At 42.3% G+C, this 24,621-nt stretch overlaps 1 protein-coding gene across 7 annotated transcripts in view; it reads left to right on the top strand.

Moving 5' to 3' along the window:
- The window catches only part of LOC121870620 (guanine nucleotide exchange factor DBS-like), a 170,973-nt gene that overhangs the window by 58,069 nt on the left and 88,283 nt on the right, over positions 1-24,621 (top strand). For all 7 annotated transcript variants that reach the window (XM_042372471.1, XM_042372470.1, XM_042372469.1 and 4 more), the window contains exons 2-3: positions 12,278-12,361; positions 19,291-19,405. In XM_042372471.1, the coding sequence (XP_042228405.1) occupies positions 12,278-12,361; positions 19,291-19,405 (199 nt within the window). The remainder of the gene's footprint in view (positions 1-12,277; positions 12,362-19,290; positions 19,406-24,621) is intronic.

The raw sequence follows: 24,621 nt of genomic DNA, 5'->3' as shown, positions 1-24,621 counted from the left end.
AGGGCAACACTTGTCATAGTGGCCCAGACGACCGCACACATTGCACTGTACGTACTTAGCTGGGCACCGCACTGTGAGCGACCAGTGGCCCATACGGTCACAACTGTTGCAGGTAGACTGAGCAGCTGGACATACCTGTGTTCCGTGCTGCTTACCACAGTTGTTGCAAAATGAACCGGGCGTGGACGTGGTGGGCGAAGGCGTAGGAGCAGACTTCTTGTCCTTCTTGTACCGGGACACAGCGCGTACAGCTGTAGGGGGAGCTCGGATGGCAGAGGTGGCACACCTGGCAGCCTCATAGGAGCGACATATCGTCAACACATCCTGAAGAGAAGAGGAAGAGTCGAGGGAGGTGAGGCGTTGGACAAGTTCCTCGTCCTTGACACCCATCAGGATCACCTGCTTCAACTGGGTCTCCTCGCACTGCTGGTGGTGGCCTAAACATATATCTACCTCTTCCGAGGCTCTCTTAAGACGTACATAAAAAGCGTCAAAAGACTCACCCTCCATCTGTCTGCAGCTAAACAATTCCCTCCTGCGCAGAGCTTCATTCTGCTGTCCTTTGATGTGCCGTTGTAGAACGTCCAGTACCTCCTCTACAGACAGCGAAGAGGTTGGGGGTACCTGCAACGTATGTTCTAAGACACGCTGAACTTCCAAGGACAGGCACATACGCAGCTGGATGAGTTGTTTAGGCTGTGACAAACTCTGGAGATCCACCATTGTAGCATAATCAGCCCACCGCCGCCGCCATTCGCGAAAAGTCTGGAAATTTACATCAGGCTCCAAGATGGGCGGTGTTTGAGCTGCTGCTTTAGGTGGGGCTGGGGGGCGTGAAGGAAGCATGGATGAGGTATCTGAACCATTCAGTACCGAGGCAGTGTTAGAGCCAGGGGCTTGGTTAACAGTGAGGCGAGATATCAAGGCTTCAAACCGTGCACTGTCTTCCATTCTCCGTTGGTGGTCTCGTTCTGCCTCTGCTTGCCTTCTGTGCTCATCCGCCAAACGTCTGTGAGCTTCATCCTCGCGTCTCTCATCTCTCATAAACTTCATTAAGGCAATTATCTCTGGAGATAACGCTGAATGTTGAGGTGAAGGGCTGCGCGATGTTGTGGGAGCTGGGGTGTCATGGTCAGCCTGGTCATCCATCTCTGGGGGACTATCATCCGCTTGACTCATCCAGGCGCTGGGTCCACGGCTACGTAAGGCATGAGACATAACTACTTTATCTGTGTACTGTGTCTTAAATCAGTGTTGACCGGTCAGCCCGTCGTATCAACAAGATTTCAGACAAAAAAATTTAATTAAATACACAGATAAGTAGGTTATATATATAAAATATATATAAGAAACCGCGCGGTCAGCAAGTGTTAGTACATGTATGTGTGTGTGTCCCACGCAAGGAGAGCGTCTCGCCCCAGCTGTGAGGGGGGGTGGAGGCGGCGCTGTGAGGGAGGGGGGTGGAGATAGGAGTAGCTCAGTCGCTCTCTGTAAACGGTCAGAGGAGGGTGCGCTGAGCTCTACACCCCACAAATGCCCAGAACATGCCGTATACCTTGGAAATCCGTTCGAACAAGGTCACACATGAATGGCACGAAACACACAATGCACTAAACACTTCACAGAAAATCACTGTCACTGACACTGCTCAAAGTTGCGAAATTCTTCGAGGGATGACGCGGGGTTGACCCAAGGCGGGGATCCATCAGCCGGCTTTCCACAAACTTGCACTAATCACTCGTAATAATCCAGTAAAACTACGCACTGCGCCATGTTAGATGTTCTGGGTAATAAGTTCTATATACAGGAGAGAACACAAACACCTGTATAGTTTTGTAGGTTCGGTTTACTGGATAAGAGTATGTACACAGAGGTGGATAGCACTGCTCCCTAGCTAAGGTCCTGGTCAACTACCATAGACGACGTATGGCAAGTGATACATTAGCAGCTTCCATACGTCGCCAGGCACATTAATTAAGCGTGTGGGATATGGTAATAACATTGCCACACGCTGCTAGCTAGGCTGAATAAATATAAATGGAGCACATACATAATATACATACATAGTACATAATCCAGCATACATAATATACATACACACTACATGGAATTTAAACAGATATATAATTGTCATTTATTTGGGAAAGTAACATTAGCTTTGATGGTAGACTCTGAAACTATAAAAGGTTAAGAACACACACACACACACACACACACACACACACACACACACACACAGAAGTAAGTATGCTAGAGGTAAGTTATACTGATATGAGGAACAAATAATGAAACACTGAAATTAATTCATGGAAGGATATAAATATTGTGATCGAATTTATAGAAGAAACAACATGAGAATATTTAGCCATATAGAGAAGTATTAATGGACCCCAAATTAAGGATATGAGAGTCAGGTTAAGGTAGAGATTGGTGAAGACGGCTCGGAAACTCTCTCTCTCTCTCTCTCTCTCCGTTTGGATATCTTGATTTATGATATAACAGTATTACTAAAAATGAGGCGGGTGTCGTAACCTCACCTTTTTGTATTCACTTAACCAAAAAGACAAGTGTGAACAAAAAAAAAAATATCGTGCGAGACAGCAGTGTTTACCCTCAGTGTTGGTCAGTCAGTGTTATGGTAGGTTTATGTTCTGGGATTAGTATAAAATGGAAATAAATTTATGAACACCATCAGTCATAACAACGATAATGTATACAATCATTCCGTCAGCCACTGTACTGTTATTGTGCGGATACTGATGCCATATTTGCGCTATTGTTTTAATGTGTGTGGATAGTGCAGTATGCGCATATAGCTTGGGTGTTCATTACGGGTGTGTTACATCTCCCGTATTTGAGTAGTGTTAGTTGTACGTTTAGGAATTTAATTTGTCCCCCTCGCCTCGTGACGACCTTGGGCTGCACTCTGCTGGGTCTGAGAAGGCAGAAAGGTTACTGTGATGTTTCTTTATCTCCTTCAACCAGCAGTGACCTTCTGTGTGGTTCATATAAACCAGCTGTTGTTATAACACTTAAGAGAGTCATTCACTTACCAGCCACCTCTCGTGATGTTGACTTACTAAACTCATTTGTCAACAACAGCTTAGGTTATACCTGTGCTGTGTGTACATTGTATGCATCCACTGTGTATGTACCTACATGACGTACGTATTGTCTATATAATTATAGTGTATAACTCTACTGCCTAAGCACAGTACAGTGCTTTTTATACCTACACAGTCTGTGTACACTGTGTACACATACTGTTTACTGACACTATCTGTGTACATTATAAAAATGTGCGCATGGACTTGAAGGACGTGCAAGTGTCCAAAATGTGACAGGGAAGTGACACTGACACCGTTTGTTTCAGTGTAACACGGGACCTCACTATTAAGGTTTTCTGCCGTTAGGGTGTCCGGGGGGCGTTAGTAATATGGCTTAAAAACTTTATATGGGGGGGTTCGTGAGGCGGTTCCCCCCTGGTTAGGAAGTTAGGTAAGGTCAGATAGGTCAGGTTAGGTCAGGTTCTGTGTATTGTATCGGTTTTCTTATTTATTACCATGCAGATAACATCTAGAAATTTTAGTGCAGTTCCAAAAGTTCCTTCGGGTGATAACCGTTTCCTCCACCTTTACCCCTATTTTGTGCTGTGGTAGCGGGTCATAACCGATCCTTTTCTGCCAAGTGTTTGATACAGTATACAGTAGTTACTGGAACAATAATAGAAAACGTGGCAGATGTCGTAACGTGCGCTCCTTAGAGAATGTGAAACAGTTCCTGGGTAACTCTACCAAAGCGCAAACTCCTCATTGTATTATGTATGAAAAATACTCTCTCTTAGTGGCCTTAACATAAAGTAATAAATTTAATTTTTCTTGATATTGTGTTAAAATTCATCAGAAAAGTCAGCTCAAGCATTTCAAAGTATACTGAAATATATTAATTGATCTGGCGACAAATTGCACTGAGGGAAATGGAGTTTTGGAGAAGATTAGTGCCGCCTTTGTACCAGTGAAGGTGAAGATAAAAACAAAAATGAACTTAAGTTACATGTGATCTCCGACACGGGTATACTGTACACAATAAGAAAAAGACAAAAGAAATGGATTAGGTTTACGAATTTCACGAGATGAACAAAGATGACTGACACACGCTATAAACAGTAGAACGGACGAATAATACCAAATAATCTGGCAACAGTTAAGAGAGTCTCCTGTAGTGACTGTGAACCCTGGCAAGAGTCATCTCACTAAACTGTCAACTGTTTCTGTGTTACAATTATTTCTTCAATTGTCAGTAATTCATCAGATGGAATAATTTTGTAATACTAAGTGTACTGTACCCAAGCGTGAAACTCCATGTTCTATACAGCTGTTAAAGACGAATATTTTAGCTGCTCATATGAAAGGCTGTCATAGAATTAAACCGTTTGGAATTAAGAGTTAAATAATACATAACTAATGAGGCTGGAGGAAGAGAAGAAATGCATTTCCTATGTAACTGATATCACGCTGAGCTGTGAGGAGACCCGCCCGTAGCCATTAGTCTAAGTGCAATTTAATTAAGTAAATATATTTGTCTTTTTTATTGGTATATATATTTTTTTAAGTTCTTTGTAAATTAATGTCTCGCCAACCCTCACCCACCTAACCTAACCTAACCTAACCTAACCTAACCCACCTAACCTAACCTAACCCACCTAACCTAACCTAACCTAACAGCGTTCTTCGGTAACTCTTGGTTGAAGTAACTTAGTATTTACCATTGTATGTCTATACTGCTAAGGTACACATGCTGTATCCAATGTACCTTTGAAGATTTTTACTGAATAAACACCAGTCAATCAGTCGAGAGGTGGAAGTGGAGTTTGAGAGAGGGAAGGAGGATGAAGTGAGAGAAGGGGAAGGAGGAAGAGGAGGTTGAGAGAGGGAAGGAGGATGAAGTGAGAGAAGGGGAAGAGGAGGAGGAAGTGGAGTTTGAGAGAGGGAAGGAGGATGAAGTGAGAGAAGGGGAAGGAGGAAGAGGAGGTTGAGAGAGGGAAGGAGGAGGAAGTGAGAGAAGGGGAAGGAGTAAGTGGAGTAAAGAGAGAGAGGAAGGGAGGAGGAGGAAGTGGAGGGAAGGGAAGAGGAGGAGGCGGAGCTTGGAGAGAGAGGAGGAAGAGGAAGTGGAAGGAGGGAAGAGGAGGGAAGTGGATGGAGAGAGGGAAGGAGGATGAAGTGAGACAAGAGAGGTTGAAGTGGAGTTTGAGAGAGAGGAGGAAGAGGAAGTTGAGAGAAGGGGAAGGAGTGAAGAGGAGGGAAAAGCGGAGTTTGAGAGGGAAGGAGGATGAAGAGAGAAGGGAGAGGAGGTTGGATGTGAGTTTGAGACAGGGAAGGAAGAGGAAGGAGAGAAGGGAAGGGAGTAAGTGGAGAAAGGAGAGAAGAAGAGGAGGAGGAGGAAGTGGAGCAAGTGTGAGAGGGGAGGAGGAGGAGAAGTGGAGTAAAGTGAGAGGGGAGAGGAGGAGGGAGGAGTGAAGTGGAGAAGTGAGAGGAAAGAGGAGGAGGAGGAGGAAGTGAGTAAAGTGAGAGGAGAGGAGGAGGAGGAAGTGGAGTAAAGTGAGAGGAGAGGAGGAGGAGGAAGTTGAGTAAAGTGAGAGGAGAGGAGGAGAAAGAAGTGAGATGAAGTGAGAGAGGAGAGAACGTAGAGGGGATGAAAGGATGAGTCAGCCTGCACGGAGGAGCTCCCTCACTCGGCGTGTCTGGCAACTGTCGTTCATCACCTCCACCTGCCTCCGGGACACCAGCTGATGGGGGGAGGGGAAGGGGGTAGGGGTGGAGAGGGTGAGGTGGGGGTGGTGGTGGTGGGGTAGGAATGGATAGGGTGGGACGTAAGGGTAGGATTGGGTGAGAGGTAAGGATGGATAGAGTGGGGGAGGGGGATAGATGTGGATTTGGGGTGGGGAAGAAACTACATAATAATACGTGTTTCTGGGTAAAATTCCGACAGCTCCAACCCTCACCTTACACATTGGATAAATTGTATACACGTATAGTAAGAGCAGCTATCCACCGCGTTACTACAACAAATGAATCACGCTGACATTGTTGTAGGGGGGAGTCCGTCTCTTGTTTGGCTCTAAATTTAATCTCCTAAGTGATTTTTCGGTAATATATTAAACCTCAGGGAGAAAATTGTTCACTAAAATATCCTTTAATTTCACCAAGGATTTTGATTGGTTGTTGAGCCACTCTACGCTAGTCTTATCTTGACCCTCTAATTGGTAAGGGTTCCCCAAAGCTGATTAAATCGTCTGGCGTTGGCTGAAATAAAATCCTTAAACGTCACTCAGGGTTGATAGATTGTGGATAGACAGACAGACAGACAGACACGCAGATAGACAGACACGCACGTACGCAGACACACACACACACACACACACACACACACACACACACAGAGGCGAACTTGGTGATCACTATAAGGCTTCGGTGGGCGCCCTATTTAATCAAACTTCTCGTTGGCTGTTCACGATAAAGCTGAAGTCTTGGAACTGAAAGAAAAGTTCTCGGATTTTCATTATTTCTAACTATATGACATAATATCAACCCCATTCCTATTTTTTTTCCTTGATATTTGATATTTATTGGAATCACCTGAAGATTAAACACCCTAACATTACCTGAGGGTTAGGTTATATTAGCGTTAGGTTAGGTTAGATTAGCGTTAGGTTAGCGTTAGGTTAGGTTAGGTTAGATTAGCGTTAGGTTAGGCGAAGTGTTGAAATAGGCAGATTAGCTGTTAGGTTAGATTCAAAGCTAGGTTGTAGATTAGCGTTAGGTTAGATTGAAGTGCCAGTTAAAGCAAACTAGTTAGGTTAGGTTAGATGAAGAAGCTAGATTAGCGTTAGGTTGATTAGCGTAATAGATTAGCGTTAGGTTTGAAGGCTGCTAGGTTAGATTAGAAGCGCAGGTTAGGTTAGATTAGCGTTAGGTTAGATTAGCGTTTGGTTAGGTTAGATTAGCTTTAAAGCCGAATTAGTTAGGTTAGAAGTTAGATTAGCAGCAGGTTAGGTTAGATTAGCGTTAGGTTAGGTTAGATTAGCGTTAGGTTAGATTAGATTAGCGTTAGGTTAGGTAAGGTTAGGTAAGCGTTAGGTTAGATTAGCGTTAGGTTAGATTAGCGTTAGGTTTGGTTAGATTAGCGTTAGATTAGCATTAGGTTAGGTTAGCGTTAGGTTAGGTTAGATTAGCGTTAGGTTAGGTTAGATTAGCGTTAGGTTAGATTAGATTAGCGTTAGGTTAGGTTAGATTAGCGTTAGGTTAGGTTAGATTAGCGTTAGGTTAGATTAGCGTTAGGTTAGATTATGCGTTAGGTTAAATAAGCGTTAGGTTAGATTAGCGTTAGGGTTGTTTAATTATGTTTAATCTTATGGTGATATAACTCTTGGGGCTAATCTTTAGATGGTCCTATTAACATAAACTAAATGTAAAGTCAAGTACAAATTCTATGGCATAGTTTCAGCATACAGTACAGCTACAGGGAGACTACAGTATAGGTAATGAGGGTAAAAGTTGCTGTAGCCTAGTTCAGTGGTCAGAGGTTTTGTTTCAGCAACTTTAAATGATATAAATTATATGTGAGTTAAATGAAGTATTATAACTTTGTATGTCAGAGAGAGAGAGAGAGAGAGAGAGAGAGAGAGAGAGAGAGAGAGAGAGAGAGAGAGAGAGAGAGAGACTCCTCTATATTCGATATCTGACAAAAGGCTTAGAATATCAGCTCGGGAAACAGGACTTCATTAACAGCTGTGATGAGTCTCTTTGTTTCTACTGAATATGAGATGAAGCCTCGACATACACATGTAATATTACCAATATATATATATGACAGTACTCGAGTGTCATGCAGCTTGGATATATTTCATCATTTGTACAATAATACCCTTATTTATTTATATATGTCAGAAATATACACCATTGCCTGTCACTACTGAAAAAAAAAATATATCACTACTATTTAATTATTTTCTATATAATAAACCAGTTTTATAAGCAGAATTTAATGTAGTGTATCTGTCATAATGATTTGTTTATTAATATTATCCCGTGCTAAAAAAAAATAATATTGAGCTTAATATTCGGACGCAAGTTTATTCATTATTATATTTCCTTTCCTGTTATTCATTATATTGTGATGAATATTTTGTGAACGTTTCAACTTTACATCATTTATCAGGTTTGTGTTAATTCTCTTTTATTCAATTGTTGTTTGTCTTATGCGTCTGTTGTTTAATTAAATAGATTTCTCGTGTCTTCAACGCCTCAATAACTAGAAAGCCTATCCACACCTCACATGATATACTGTATAGGGATGATTAATAGCAGGTGGAGGTGTGTATGGATGATTAACAGCAGGTGGAGGTGTGTATGGATGATTAACAGCAGGTGGAGGTGTGTATGGTTGATTAACAGCAGGTGGAGGTGTGTATGGATGATTAACAGCAGGTGGAGGTGTGTAGGGATGATTAACAGCAGGTGGAGGTGTGTAGGGTTGATTAACAGCAGGTGGAGGTGTGTAGGGTTGATTTAACAGCAGGTGGAGGTGTGTAGGGATGATTTAACAGCAGGTGGAGGTGTGTATGGATGATTAACAGCAGGTGGAGGTGTGTAAGTGGATGATTAACAGCAGGTGGAGGTGTGTAGGGATGATTAACAGCAGGTGGAGGTGTGTATGGATGATTAACAGCAGGTGGAGGTGTGTAGGGATGATTATCAGCAGGTGGAGGTGTGTATGGATGATGAACAGCAGGTGGAGGTGTGTATGGTTGATTTAACAGCAGGTTGAGGTGTGTATGGTTGATTTAACAGCAGGTTGAGGTGTGTATGGTTGATTTAACAGCAGGTTGAGGTGTGTATGGATGATTAACAGCAGGTGGAGGTGTATAGGGATGATTAATAGCAGGTGGAGGTGTGTATGGATGATTAACAGCAGGTGGAGGTGTGTATGGATGATTAACAGCAGGTGGAGGTGTGTATGGTTGATTAACAGCAGGTGGAGGTGTGTATGGATGATTAACAGCAGGTGGAGGTGTGTAGGGATGATTAACAGCAGGTGGAGGTGTGTAGGGTTGATTAACAGCAGGTGGAGGTGTGTAGGGTTGATTTAACAGCAGGTGGAGGTGTGTAGGGATGATTTAACAGCAGGTGGAGGTGTGTATGGATGATTAACAGCAGGTGGAGGTGTGTATGGATGATGAACAGCAGGTGGAGGTGTGTATGGATGATTAACACCAGGTGGAGGTGTGTATGGGTGATTTAACAGCAGGTGGAGGTGTGTATGGTTGATTTAACAGCAGGTGGAGGTGTGTATGGATGATTAACAGCAGGTGTAGGTGTGTATGGTTGATTTAACAGCAGGTGGAGGTGTGTATGGATGATTAACAGCAGGTGGAGGTGTGTAGGGATGATTTAACAGCAGGTTGAGGTGTATACGTGTCTAGGGAATTTCACTTCTGTCTGTTATGGTCACGTTTGTCCTTCAGGGGAAAAAATGTGACGAATTTCTACGCCTCATCAACTTCCTAAGATCTCTGTTTATTAACCTCTTTTATTTGTCACTTTATAACCTGTCCGGCTGCTCAAGGTGTCTGTCGGGATCTTTCTCAGCCACTCCACCAAGCTTCATAATTTCAATATTTCAATAATACCAAGTCTCTTTTATTCGTAGTAAATGCCAAGATGTCTCCTCCTCTCTTATAACTGTTTATTGTGGGCCCATAAGCCTTCATGAGGGGATTAGATGCCTGAAAAAAACCAAAAACAAAAGCATTATTTAACTGAGTATACTGGACGAAGTTATAAGTCCTGTGTATCCAGATGTTTGGAAGGGTCACACAGGAGTCGGGACAACATCCTTCTCACACCCGACCCAGGTGAGACTCGAACCTGGGTCATGGTGGTGAGATGAAACACCCTATGGCTCACAGGTATACGTCATTATACTGCTAATGACGTCATATATCTCAGACATGTTCCTAATGACTCCAGGTGCCCCGTGGGTTCCTATTATAACACCAGTTATCACACAGGTGTTTATAATGATGCAAGTGACGCAGGTGCTCAAAATGATGCAAGTGACACAATTGTTTATAGTGATGCAAGTGACACAGGTGTTTATAATGATGCAAGTGACACAGGTGCTCATTTATGATGCAAATGACACAGGTGCTTATAATGACGCAAGTGACACAGGTGTTTATAATGATGCAAGTATTACATATGTACATAATGGTGCACGTGACAGGTGTTTATAATGATGCAAGATGACAGGTGTTTATAATGATGCAAGTACCACAGATGTTCATAATGATGCACGTGACACAGGTGTTTATAATGATGCAAGATGACACAGGTGTTTATAATGATGCAAGTACCACGGATGTTCATAATGATGCAAGTGACACAGGTGCTCATAATGACGCCTAGTGACTCAGTGAAGGTGTGTGCTTGAGGTCTGGTTTCTTGTGTACTTTAAAAAATTCCGTTTTTCTCCTTCCTATTAGGATTTACAACATCGCTCAAAAATTAGTGTAAAACTTTGCTAGTCGCTTAAAGAAAAGTATGCCTGTATGTTACCCCGTAAGACGACGCTCATATTAACGTAACACAGTTTTATAATATATATTTGATTTTGTAAGTAAATTCTTTTCACAACTTTTTTCATTACTATTTGGATGTGTTGATTTTTTGAATGATAAATAGGACTATTATCAGAAAAAAATATGTTTCGTTTCCTTTATAAAAAATGTCCAATATTCTCCGAGGTCACTAGGGAATTTCTGTAGCGTGGCGGGAATTTTATATTGGCGGCTGGTTAAATTGGCGAGGCGTGGGCCAACTTTTACAGTGTATGCAGCTGAAGTCATCCTAATTAAATGGACGTATTTGCTTCATGCATATTTATCTATAATACTGGTATGCTAATATGTTCAGTTATTTAAGTAAACTACCCAAGGAATTATAAAGAAATATGAATGAGTACTGAAGATGTTATGTACGATTTCGCAGTGAAGAAATAATAAGATAGTCGAGGAAGACCCGACAGCAGCACCCTTATCCACTACCTCCTAAGATGTCCCCACACACAACGCTTCCGTGACGCCTGCTGGACCACCACTCCACGACCCCCTGACGGAGACACGATGATCCTCCCCATACTGGCCAGATATTTTGTAAATAATATTGATTATATGTTAAAGGAATATCCTTCCTTCCTTAGGCTTTAGTAAGCCCCTTTATAATATTTATACTGTATATACTTGTCACACTAGCCAGATGCTTCTGGTGTCATTGTACAGGGGTACCTAGTGGTTCACCAATTCTTCCCGCCTCCTTGTGTACTTTGTTGTAGTCGCCGTTTTTTTTTCAGGCTACAAATCTCCAGCTTTAACCAGACACACGAGTCAATATAAGGTAATCCGTTCACAAAAATGCTTCCTTAGTGTGAATATTGTGACCAGTGACTACAGGCTGTCGGGAACCGTGGCTGCTAGTCATTGGGGCTGGAACCGCCATTCTAAAACAAACTACATATATCGATCAAACCTAAGCCAACCAAACCTAACCTAACCTAACCAAACCTATCTAGAATTTTTAGGTTAGTTGCGGTTCTTGGTATCAGCTGTTAACTCCAGAAATGTTATAATAATCCCTGATCTGTTTTAGAAACATGACTTCACACTTCAACCAATCACAGTCTGGTTTTCGGACGCTCTCTAGAGATTACCTGAAGATTAGGCACCCCTGCTAATGTACCAGGAGGGGATAAGTTAGCATTAGGGTGTTTAATGATCAGGTGAAATAAAATGGGGTGCCTAATCCTCAGATGATCCCCTCTTGGTTTGTTTAATTAAATCTTTTATATATATATAAGGTATGAGTCTAGCGGAGAGATCTTCACTGGAACCCCCAAAATATGTCTCTTGTGTGATTTCTTCGCGTCAAGCAACGTCATGTAATTGGTTGCTTTATCCATCCATAGAAATTTCCCTAATGTTTGGGAAAATTGCTTTGTATTTAACAGACTATTGTAAAATTGTAGCTTAGTTAAAGTTCAATGTTTTCTCTTAAATTGTGCTAGGTTAATGTAAAAGTTGTTCCGAATAAAAGTACTTTGATACTTTCTTAAAAAGTCGACCCTAAAAAAAAGACTTAAATTTAAGTACTCTAGTATAGTTAGTAAACTACTGTATACCTCTGATGAAATGTGACAGTAACAGGTTATTTCTCCCCTACAGACGAGGTGCTGGAGGAGGGGGGGTGCGCGCTCAGTGTTCGTGACGTCAGTGAGCTGCTACACGCCCAGTATGCCATCATCACTGGTAAGTCAAGCAATTCCCTGTTTATCTACAAGTGTTTATCTACTTCATTGAACATTATATTTTATTCAGTGTCCTGGACTTACTTCATTGTCGTACACATTTTATAACCACCAACATATACAGTATATTTACTTTACCTATCATGACCTCATTTTATTATACAGTATATAGTTTCTTTGCTTTCTTTCTTGTATGTATTTAATTTTAGTCCATAATGAGATCCATACCTATTGAACGCGTGGTCATCAGGCAGCGTTTCTCATATGGCTCTGCGCCCCTGGTAATCCATCTCCCAGCCTCGAGCCCTCCCTAATGGGTTTACAATTTTACGGGCGTTGGTTTCATCCCGTAATCATTTTAACCCTGTATTACCTCGGTCTAGCCGCTCCATTGCTGCTCTCCTGGCAAGTGGCAAGGCTTCGCGCTCTATGGAACATATACGTTACCGGTAATTATGGAGAATTCTAAAGTTTGTTCATTGTGTTCAGTACTCACGGTTGAGACATTTTAATAAGCTCAATGGAAAACGGACAGATGTGCCTTGTCCGTAGTATCAGTCTTGTATCAAGGAAGATATGAATTTGTATTAGGGTATTTGTATAAAGGGAGTGCGCAACAGTATTTTCAAGTCTGTTTTATAAGTCAAGGTCACAGCTTTAGATCAAAAGTTATTTAGATTCGGCAACGGGAAAATATATATCTGCCGTACCGGTACATTGGCCATTATACTTGAAATGGATTTAGATTTCCACAAAGTTTGTTGTTATGGTTTATCTTAATGGCGCTTACTGTATGTTGCCCATTCCTTTTCACGTTTTTCAATCATTATTATATTGTTGTTGTTTTTTAATTTATTCTGTTGCTTTCATTTTTTTCTTAACTGAGAACTTTGCAACTGTTTAAAACCTAAGTGAGTAGAAAAGTTCAATACAATTACTTCAAAAGTTCGTTGCGTTCCGTTTACCCTCATGAGGTAATATCCTTAGCACCGAGCTGCTCCTGCCCACACGGAGAGCTGCTTGTGTTGGTGGTAATGGATATACACCTCTCCTGATCCACTTTCTTAGGCTGTTTCTTGTTTATTTAGCAACCGTCCGTACAGCGTGGCAACTCGGATCCACCCATGCTCAGGCCACAGGGAATTGTTGAGTTTGCAATGTTCCTGTGCACGGAGTAATGGGCTAGGTTTTTTGTTGGTTCCTGTGCACTTAGTGAAGGACTAGGCCTTTTCTCCAGTTACTGTGCACATGGTGAGCAGATAGGCTTAATATCTGTTTAGTTTCTGTGCACATAGTGAGCAGATAGGCCTAATGTTTGTTTAATTAATAATAATTATAATTAACGGTTTATTGAAAGAGCATGGCAGCCGGTGTGTGTGTGTGCGTTCCGATATATTTAGTTTAACTATTGGTAAACAATTAACATGGTTGACCAGTTAAAGCAATGCAGTGTTCCATAATTATGTGAGTTTGAGGTTGTTGTTCATCTCTGGTCGTCACTTGGTGTGCTGGTGATTATAGTTATAATCATTTAGTAAAAACAAAGCTGGCAGCGATTACCGTGTGGAAAGCTCTGATAAATACAGCCCACGTAAATGGATTGTTTATGGTTTAAGTACAGTACATGTTTATACAACTGTTCAGGTAAAACAGACCCACATTCAATATAATAAAGCCAGCAGGTGTAATAAGTAACTTGTTCACATCTTGTGATACATGATAATTAATCAATTGATTCAATTATTGAATTTAATTATTCACCTGATTTCCTTCAAAATGACTGCCAAGCATATTGGTAATTTTGCAAATTAACTTACAAACAAACAACCTAACCTTATGGTTGATTAAGGTTAGGTTAGGATGGCTCGTGTAGCTTTTTTTTTTTTTTTACTATGTGCTGTCCTAACCATAAGTTAGGTTAAGTTAGGTTGTCTGTTTGTAAGTTATTTTGCAAAATTACCAATATGCATGCCGGTCATTTTGCAAAATAACCGATTCCGCTAAATAGAGATATTTGTCCGATTCAGCTTTAAAACAAACTGGAGTTCGGTAACAACAGCCAATGTTAACACATTAAGGATTCAGGTTGAATGTGGTGCAGTTTTTGAATTTACAGAGCAAGTTATTTAACATCGGTGCCTTTTGATCCAATGTTTGTGACAGACGTCCAGGTAAAGTTAGTGACCTGTGTCCTGATTAAAGGATTTTGTAAATATCCGTGGAGGAAATTTTGAATTTTTTGAACTGTAATTTGATTACGTCCTCATAGTAATTTCAGCTTTATACGAGAGTAAGTTTTTGTTTGGTTATTGTCCACTTGTTGGTGTTAGTTGTGACTGTACTTACGGGGGAGTTGATGTGGTCTTACTCTTAATGTAGAGAAGTTAGTTGGTGTCCTCCAGCATTTATAGATCCACTCAATCAACCACCTTGTGATGCTGCTTTTAACCACGACCGTCTCCCCTTCCACCGCCAAATACCACTTCGTGTGCACTCTCCTGCCTTAACGTTATAATGTCTGCATCTAACCAAATAAGACATTGGATTATTTCTGACTGAAACTCTACAATTTTACGGGATTTTTTGTCAATTATTTAATTGGTTTACTTTTTATTTAGCTAAAGTGATGATTCTTACTCTTCGCTCTTCACATTTTTCCTTTCCCCCTAATTCTCAAACTAGATGTGTTTCTACAGCTGATATCATTTCATCTATCACTGCGGAGCTGTGCAGCATCTCCGAATGGGGTGGTAGAAACTTGGTTAAATTCAATAGTAATAAAACACAGTATTTACCAATTACACATTCCAAAATAGAAGATCTACCAATCACATTTTAGGATGCAATCATTCTGCCATATTCTAAAATATATATGTAAGGTCTCACCATTTCCTCTAATATGTCATGGAAGCCACACATCCACAACATTGTTAAAGCTGCCTCCTGAAAGCTGGGAATGCTGTACAGATGCCGTAGCTACTTCACTCCTGAGCAGTTGCTTCAAGTTTATAAGGGATTCATTCGTCCTAACTTGGAGTACTGCTCTCATATCTGGGGTGGCTCTTCTTCTGTCCAACTGTTAGATAGGGTGGAATCAAAGGCAAATCGTCTTTGTAACTCTCATTCTTTAGTTGATAATCTCTCTTCCGTTTCTCTTCGCCGCAATGTTTCTTCACTCTCTTTTGCAGGTACTTTAACGGGCGATGTTCGGTAGATTTGGCTTCCTGTGTACCGCTGGCAAGGCCGTGGGCTCGTAACACTCGTCTTGCCCGCGATGCCCACCGTTTCTGTTTGGATGTCGGTCACACTAGAATAACCCATTATAGTACAGCCTTCATTCCTCACAGCCAAACTGTGGAATGCTCTGCCTTCTTCCGTGTTTCCATACTCTTACAATGTCTCATTTCAAAATGCTGGTTTTCCGGCATCTTCGTGGTGTAGATTAATTAAGTATTTTTCTTCTTATTTTTAATTTCTTTTTACTCCTGTTCCCAAGGCCCCGTTGTGGGTCGATGACCTGTGTCCAGGTGGGCTATTTCCCGTAAAAAAAAAGTACTATGGTACTCCGATGTAGGTAAAACATCTCTTTGATTGCACATACTGGGAAGTTGATGCTCATTTTTATCTTTTGGGAATTTCCTTAAATGTTGTGAGGTTAAGTTAGCAGACTCTCTCCACTAAATATGTCATAATAGTAAATTGCCGTACAACTCCTACACGTCAAGAACACTTCCAGTCGGCTTAAGATTGGCGATTTGGATGTAATTTTGTTCTTATTTATAATCGGCACAAGTGTAATGTGTATATATATATATATATATATATATATATATATATATATATATATATATATATATATATATATATATATATATATCTGTAGATCCACAATGAAAACGTGGATTAAATTTGATAATACTGGGAAACAACGGAGTACTGTTGTTTCTTTTCCTGTGTGATTTATATATATATATATATATATATATATATATATATATATATATATATATATATATATATGTATATATATTGTTAAAATGTATCTTTGGTTGTGTGGCTGAACGCAGATATGTAGTAATGGCTTCTAGTTATTTGGGTGCTAGGAAAGTGGGTTTCGTAGTTAGGGACGAGTTGCCTACTGTAAACTTGAGTCTTTTTTTCAATACATAAAGAGGCAGCGTCGCCGGCACTGCCCTTACTTTTCCCAAATGTAAGGTTAGGAAGCCTTTCACTGTTGGGTGAACGTAAAGGAGGTGCTGGGCATGAACCCGTAACCCTTACCACAGAAGGCGAGAACTGTATGCATTCAGCCGCCGCACCACTATTTGACTACTTTATCCGTTAATAAAACTCAGGTCGTATATTAGTGCCCAACTCTTATTGGTAGTGTGAAGAAACAAGGATACTAACCTGTACACAAAATCCAATACAGCTTTAATAAACAAGAATTGGACAACTATTGTTTGCGGTAAAATAATTGTCAATGATAAGAATGATCAAACGTGCTGTTCTCAGCATAACATAACAGTATAAAGGTAATGGGGAATGGAATATTGAACACATCTGGTCGGTTACAGAACGAGTCCATCCGGCTAGTGGCGCTATACTGAACTGTACATCAGATGTTGCAGGTACTGTACTGCGAGCCCTTCATTTGCCCTCGTGTATGTCCAGTCGTCTGTGGACAGTAAAAAATGAAAACAACTATGAGCACAGTCATATAAACCTCCAAGTTAACCCCAGGTTAAGTCTTTTACCACAGAAAACACGTTGGTAATGTCGCCGTAACTCATGTTGTTAACGGCTCGACATCGGGGGTGTGTTGTGGGCGGGTGCCAGTATGCGGTAAAGGGGCCATTTCCTGCGTGTTACGTCCTAACTTTCCTCAGAAAAGGAGAACTTTACGCGGCAGGAAGGACCCGCTACATCACGCTGTTTAGAGGGAAGGTAGGAGAGGAGAGCGAAGAAAATAGTGGGCCTCGATGTTATATATATATATATATATATATATATATATATATATATATATATATATATATATATATATATATATATATATATATATATATATATATAGGGGTACTGTGTGTGTCTGGTGATGTGGAGTTAAAGTTACTTATATATTGGTATACAGTACATAGTACCGTATATAATGCAGGAAGACTTATGTAGTCAAGGGAGACTCAGTGGTCATGAACAACAAGAGTGAACACGTATGATTTCGTTTAGGTAAAGGTGAAAAAATTCTCGAAGTATTAAGCGATGGACGGAGATGTGTTTTTATTTATTTATTTATTTATTTTATTTTTATTGTTTTTTTTGTTTTATGGGGATTAGCCCACCCGGGCACAAGTCACTGACCCACATCAGGACCTTGGGGGGGAATAATATTGATAATAATAATGCTAATAATAATAATGATTAATAATAATTATAATAAATAAAATAATACAAATAATAACCATAAATAAAAAATCAATCAATCAAGAGTGAGAAACATTATCTATGTTGTGTTGTCAAGGTAAAAGAAACAATTGAGACTTTGCAATTATGTGTAAATGAGGCAGAAAGTCAGATCAGCAACCTGGGACTGGTCTCAATTTTCGTGATGCCATATGGCAGCAGGGTCTACCATTAGACAACACATTATGCTTCCAATATCTTCCCAGGCGGTAGTACCTCCCTGTTTGGTAGCTGCCTACTACCTAGTTTAATAGGTTTAAGAAATGAAACTCGGTTAGTCGTACCGTAGTTTTATGTCGTCGCAAAATCAATTAAGGACACTTATGGGTGTATCAGACCTGAGACTTGAAGAAGGTAGTTATACAGAGCCAGAACAAGGCGTAGGCGTTAAATGAGTTATTTCCCTCAGTGTTCACGTGAAGAGGATGCACAAAACATACATATTTGTGAGGAAAAGCAGTTTGTTACAGCACTGAAGTACAATGGAAGACAAAAGTCGTGTCGATAAATTTGGTGAAAACATATGCCGAAGAGCTCAACCTTTGGTGCGCTCTGCCTTGTGGTAGGGCTCTCATAATGTTTCTCGAGTTATATTTAATCTTCGGACAAAACCGCGACACGACTTTTGTCTTTTATTGTACATAGTTCTCAAAGGGTGTATTAGAGTGTTAGGGAGTTGTGTTATAGAATTATTTTTATGAATGAACAAAAGATCCCAAATGACTGGAAATTAGTATGAGTTATATATTTAAAAATGGCGTTCACTACTGCACGAACAATTACATTCCAGTGACTTGAACTTGCATATTATGTGAAGTGCGTTGGCGTAATGGACCATCTACAACGGATGGATGGCCAGCACGGGACTATGCCTGGACGCTCCTGCTTGAAACAGCTAGTGGTGTTATTGGATGGAGGGTTAAAGATCCCGGAAAAGTGCCATGCAACCCGTATTTTTCATGTACAATTTGAACAATTTTAAGTGCATGGTAAACACCTTTTTCTTGTAAAATAAATTTGTCTTCAAACATAATAATAATAATAATAATAATAATAATAATAATAATAATAATAATGTTTATTCCGTAAAATCGTCATACAAGTTTCCAATCCGCGTTCGCTGATGACTTCCATCTTTAACCACCACCTTCCCCTGTCCCGTTCTGGGCGGAAGAATAGGTCAGTTAGACGGAACAGGAAACTATAAATAGATTATCAATGCTAAAATCTAGCCCCAGTAGCCCTAAGAGCCACAGATGTTATCCAGGTGTCACTTTGGTGTGTGTGTGTGTTAGAATACAGTATGTATAGTATGTAAATATTAGAAAAAATCTCAACCTCTATAAATCCGAAATATCTGTAACAAAATTAAAAATTAAAAAACTATAATGTTTTTGTTGTGGTGAGGTGGTAAGTCTCAGGGCACAATGACAGGCCGTACAGTAACAAACCTTCTGTCTCCCGTAGGTGGCAAGTCGCGGGAGGGCTGCCCCATCCTTACCTTCCCGGACAGAGGCAACTTCGCCCAACTGGGAGATGAGGAATACCGCAAACTTATCATCTACCTCACTTCTGTGCCCTCGTGAGTATCCCCCTCTACACTAGTTACTTCATCTACCGCATTAATGTCCTTTATAAGTATCTACCTAAGTGTCTTTTAGTACCTACTTAAAGTGTTGTGTCCTGGGCAGTATCAGGTGTGTACTGTACGTCTGTCTCCTCTACATCTGTGTTCCTGTTACTATGTCCTCCTGTATAGTCTTATGTACTCTATATACGTGGCTTTCATTATCTACTTTTATTGATGGCGTTATATCTACTGCACTCTTATTCTATCTTCTCCATCCTCATGTTTGTGTCTACGGCTATTCTATATTCTTGTATCTACTTCTAATTTGTATTCTTGTATCTACTTTTACTTTGTATTCTTGTGCCTACCCCTAATGCGTGTTCTTCAATCTACTTCTACGTTAAACTCTGATTTGACTATTTATTAAACTTTTGACAATCACAGTATTACGTATTTTTGGTAATTAGTTGGGATTTACACTAACATAAAATTCTATTAATATTTTGATATTTCACTGATAAATTTAATTGATTTAATATTTTTAGATTCACACAAAGTAGGCCTATTTATTTTATTATATGGCAACATTGTCTTCATGATCAACTTAGTGTGCTACTGCCGGTGGTTGTGAGAGGTTGTATTGCAAGGTGTTCGTAAATATATATTGTACACCGCCCCTCACCTCACCAATTACGTCTTCATGTGTAGCATAATATGAGAGGTGGTGTGTTAAACGTACCATTACTTCCTTTGCTCACTATTTGAAGTTGATTACAATTATAAATATTTTCTATAACATAATGAAACACTCGGGTCTGTTTTATATTTATTTATGGCTATTTCTGGGGGTCATGGTTAGAGTACGTGACAAATATCAATCTTGTGACCCAATGAGATAGAGTATAGGGTCACTCTTGGGGCGAACTGAGGTGATGGGCCCTTCACTGGCCTAAGCTGTCCATCACTGTCTAGTAGCATCCTTGAAGTGGTGCGTCTTCCTCTTTGAATGGTGATAACTATAGTGCCTCTAACCTGGGTGTTCCTTTTCACCATGTTCCCCTGGGTGTTCCTTGTCACCATGTTCCTGTGTTCCTTGTCACCATGTTCCCCTGGGTGTTCCTTGTCTCCATGTTCCCCTGGGTGTCTTGTCACCATGTTCCCCCTGGGTGCCTTGTTTCCATGTTCCCCGGGTGTTCCTTGTCACCATGTTCCCCTGGGTGTTCCTTGTCACCATGTTCCTCTGGGTGTTTCTTGTCACCATGTTCCCTGGGTGTTCCTTGTCACCATGTTCCTCTGGGTGTTCCTTGTCACCATGTTCCCTGGGTGTCTTGTCACCATGTTCCCTGGGTGTGTTCCTTGTCACCATGTTCTGTGTCCTTGTCACCATGTTCCCTGGGTGTTCTTTGTCACCATGTCTCTGGGTGTTCCTTGTCACCATGTTCCCCTGGGTGTCTTTTTGTCACCATGTTCCCTGGGTGTTCCTTTTGTCACCATGTTCCCCTGTGTTCCTTGTCACCATGTTCCTCTGGGTTCCTTGTCACCATGTTCCCTGGGTGTTCCTTGTCACCATGTTCCCTGGTGTTCCTTGTCACATGTTCCCGGGTGTTCCTTGTCACCATGTTCCTGGGTGTTCCTTGTCACCATGTTCCCTGGTGTTCCTTGTTACCATGTTCCCCGGGTGTTCCTTGTCACCATGTTCCCTGGGTGTTCCTTGTCACCATGTTCCCTGGGTGTTCCTTGTCACCATGTTCCCCTGGGTGTTCTTTGTCTCTGGTGTTCTTTCTGTTCCCAGGGTTCCTTGCCATGTTCCTGGGTGTTCCTTGTCATGTTCTGGGTGTCTTTGTCACCATGTTCCTGGGTGTCTTGTCACCATGTTCCCCTGGGTGTTCCTTGTCACCATGTTCCCTGGTGTTTTTGTCACCATGTTCCTCTGGGTGTTCCTTTGTCACCATGTTCCCTGGGTGTCTTTTGTCACCATGTTCCCGGGTGTTCCTTTTGTTACCATGTCTCTGGTGTTCCTTGTTACCATGTTCCTGGGTGTTCCTTGTCACCATGTTCCCCAGGTGTTCCTTGTTACCATGTTCCCAGGTGTTCCTTGTCACCATGTTCCCTGGGTGTTCCTTGTCAATGTTCCCCTGTGTGTTTCCTTGTCACCATGTTCCCCTGGGTGTTCCTTGTCACCATGTTCCCCTGGGTGTTCCTTGTCACCATATTTCTCTGGGTGTTCCTTGTCACCATGTTCCCCTGGTGTTCCTTGTTACCATGTTCCCTAGGTGTTCTTGTCACCATGTTCCCCAGGTGTTCCTTGTCACCATGTTCCTCTAGGTGTTCCTTGTCACCATGTTCCCTGGTGTTCCTTGTCACCATGTTCCCTAGGTGTTCCTTGTCACCATGTTCCCTGGGGTGTTCCTTGTCACCATGTTCCTCTGGGTGTTTCCTTGTCACCATGTTCCCTAGGTGTTCCTTGTCACCATGTTCCCCTGGTTTCCTTGTCACCATGTTCCCCAGGTGTTCTTGTCACTATTTTCCGCTTCCCATGTTCCCTGGTATTCCTTGTTTTCCCAGGTGTTCTTGTACCATGTTCCTAGGTGTTCCTTCATGTTCCCCTAGGTGTTCCTTGTCACCATGTCCCCGGGTGTTCCTTGTCACCATGTTCCCCTGGGTGTTCCTTGTCACCTATTTCCCCTGGGTGTTCCTTGTCACCATGTTCCCCTGGGTGTCCTTGTCTCATGTTCCCGGTGTTCCTTGTCACCATGTTCCCCTGGTGTTCCTTGTCACCATGTTCCTCGGTGTTCCTTGTCACCATGTTCCTTAGGTGTTCCTTGTTACCAATGTTCCCCTGGTGTTTCCTTGTCACCATGTTCCCTGGGTGTTTCCTTGTCTATGTTCCTCTGGGTGTTCCTTGTCTCCATGTTCCCCTGGGTGTTCCTTGTCACCATGTTCCCAGGTGTTCCTTGTCACCATATTTCCCAGGTATTTCCTTGTCCATGTTCCCCAGGTTCCTTGTCACCATGTTCCCCTAGGTGTTCCTTGTCTCTATTTCCCCTGGGTGTTCCTTGTCACCATATTTCCCAGGTGTTCCTTGTCACCATATTCCCCTAGGTATTTCCTTGTCTCTCTCCTGGTGTTCCCTTGTCACCATATTCCCCTAGGTGTTCCTTGTCACCATGTTCCCCGGTGTTCCTTGTCTATGTTCCCTAAAATTCCTTGTCACCATGTTCCCCTAGGTGTTCCTTGTCACCATGTTCCCCAGGTGTTCCTTGTCACCATGTTTCCCTAGGTGTTTCCTTGTCACCATGTTCCTGGGTGTTTCTGTCACCATGTTCCCCTAGGTGTTCCTTGTCACCATGTTCCTCTGGTGTTCCTTGTCACCATGTTTCCCCTGGGTGTTCCTTGTTACCATGTTCCCCAGGTGTTCCTTGTCACCATGTTCCCCGGGAGTTCCTTGTCACCATGTTCCCTGGGTGTTCCTTGTCACCATGTTCCCTCGGTGTTCCTTGTCACCATGTTCCCCTAGGTGTTCTGTCACCATTCCCTTGGTGTCCTTGTCACCATGTTCCCCTGGTTTCTTGTCCATATTGGTGTTCCTTGTCACCATGTTCCCCTGGGTGTTCCTTGTCTCCATGTTCCCCTGGGTGTTCCTTGTTACCATGTTCCTTAGGTGTTCCTTGTCTCCATGTTCCCTGGGTGTTCCTTGTCACATTTCCGGTGTTCCTTGTCACCATGTTCCCCTGGTGTTCCTTGTCACCATGTTCCCTGGGTATTCTTGTCACCATGTTCCCTAGGTGTTCCTTGTACCATGTTCCCCTGGTTTCTTGTGTGGTGTTCTGTTGTTCCTTGTCACCATGTTCTGTTTTTGTCATTTCCCCTGGTCTTCCCGGTATTCTTGTCACATTGTTCCCTGGGTGTTCCTTGTCACCATGTTCCCTAGGTGTTCCTTGTCACCATGTTCCCTTGGGTGTTCCTTGTCCCATGTTCCCCGGTATTCCTTGTCACCATGTTCCCCAGGTGTTCCTTGTCACCATGTTCCCCTGGGTGTTCCTTGTTACCATGTTCCCTGGGTGTTCCTTGTCACCATGTTCCCCAGGTGTTCTTTGTCACCATGTTCCCCAGGTGTTCCTTGTCACCATGTTCCTTGGGTGTTCCTTGTCACCATGTTCCCTGGGTGTTCCTTGTCACCATGTTCCCCCAGGTGTTCCTTGTCACCATGTTCCCCAGGTGTTCCTTGTCACCATGTTCCCCTGGGTTTCTGTCTGTTCCTTGTACCATGTTCCCTGGGTGTTCCTTGTCACCATGTTCCCCTGGGTGTTCCTTGTTACCATGTTTCCTTGGGTGTTCCTTGTCACCATGTTCCCTAGGTGTTCCTTGTCACCATGTTCCCTGGTGTTCTTGTCCATTTCCGGTGTTCCTTGTCACCATGTTCCCCAGGTGTTCCTTGTACCATGTTCCCCTAGGTGTTCCTTGTCACCATGTTCCCCTGGGTGTTCCTTGTCCTCATTCCCCTGGGTGTTCCTTGTTACCATGTTCCCTGGGTGTTCCTTGTCACCATGTTCCCCAGGTGTTCTTTGTCACCATGTTCCCGGTGTTCCTTGTCATTTCCTTGGGTGTTCCTTGTCACCATGTTCCCCTAGGTGTTCCTTGTCACATGTTCCCCCGGGTGTTCTTTGTCACCATGTTCCCCAGGTGTTCCTTGTCACCATGTTCCCTGGGTGTTCCTTGTCACCATATTCCCTAGGTGTTCCTTGTCACCATGTTCCCCTGGGTGTTCCTTGTCACCATGTTCCCTGGGTGTTCCTTGTCACCATGTTCCCCTGGGTGTTCCTTGTACCATGTTCCCCTGGGTGTTCCTTGTCACCATGTTCCCCAGGTGTTCCTTGTCACCATGTTCCCCTGGGTGTTCCTTGTTACCATGTTCCCTAGGTGTTCCTTGTCACCATGTTCCCTGGGTGTTCCTTGTCACCATGTTCCCCTAGGTATTCCTTGTCACCATGTTCCCTGGGTGTTCCTTGTTACCATGTTCCCTTGGGTGTTCCTTGTCACCATGTTCCCCTGGGTGTTCCTTGTCACCATGTTCCCCTGGGTGTTCCTTGTCACCATGTTCCCCTGGGTGTTCCTTGTCACCATGTTCCCCTGGGTGTTCCTTGTCACCATGTTCCCCTGGTGTTCCTTGTCACCATGTTCCCCTGGGTGTTCCTTGTCACCATGTTCCCTAGGTGTTCCTTGTCACC

This window comes from Homarus americanus, unplaced genomic scaffold, assembly GCF_018991925.1.
Source record: "Homarus americanus isolate GMGI-L3 unplaced genomic scaffold, GMGI_Hamer_2.0 scaffold56333, whole genome shotgun sequence".
NCBI classification, from domain to species: Eukaryota; Metazoa; Arthropoda; class Malacostraca; order Decapoda; family Nephropidae; genus Homarus; species Homarus americanus.
This window is presented reverse-complemented; position numbering and strand designations above follow the sequence as displayed.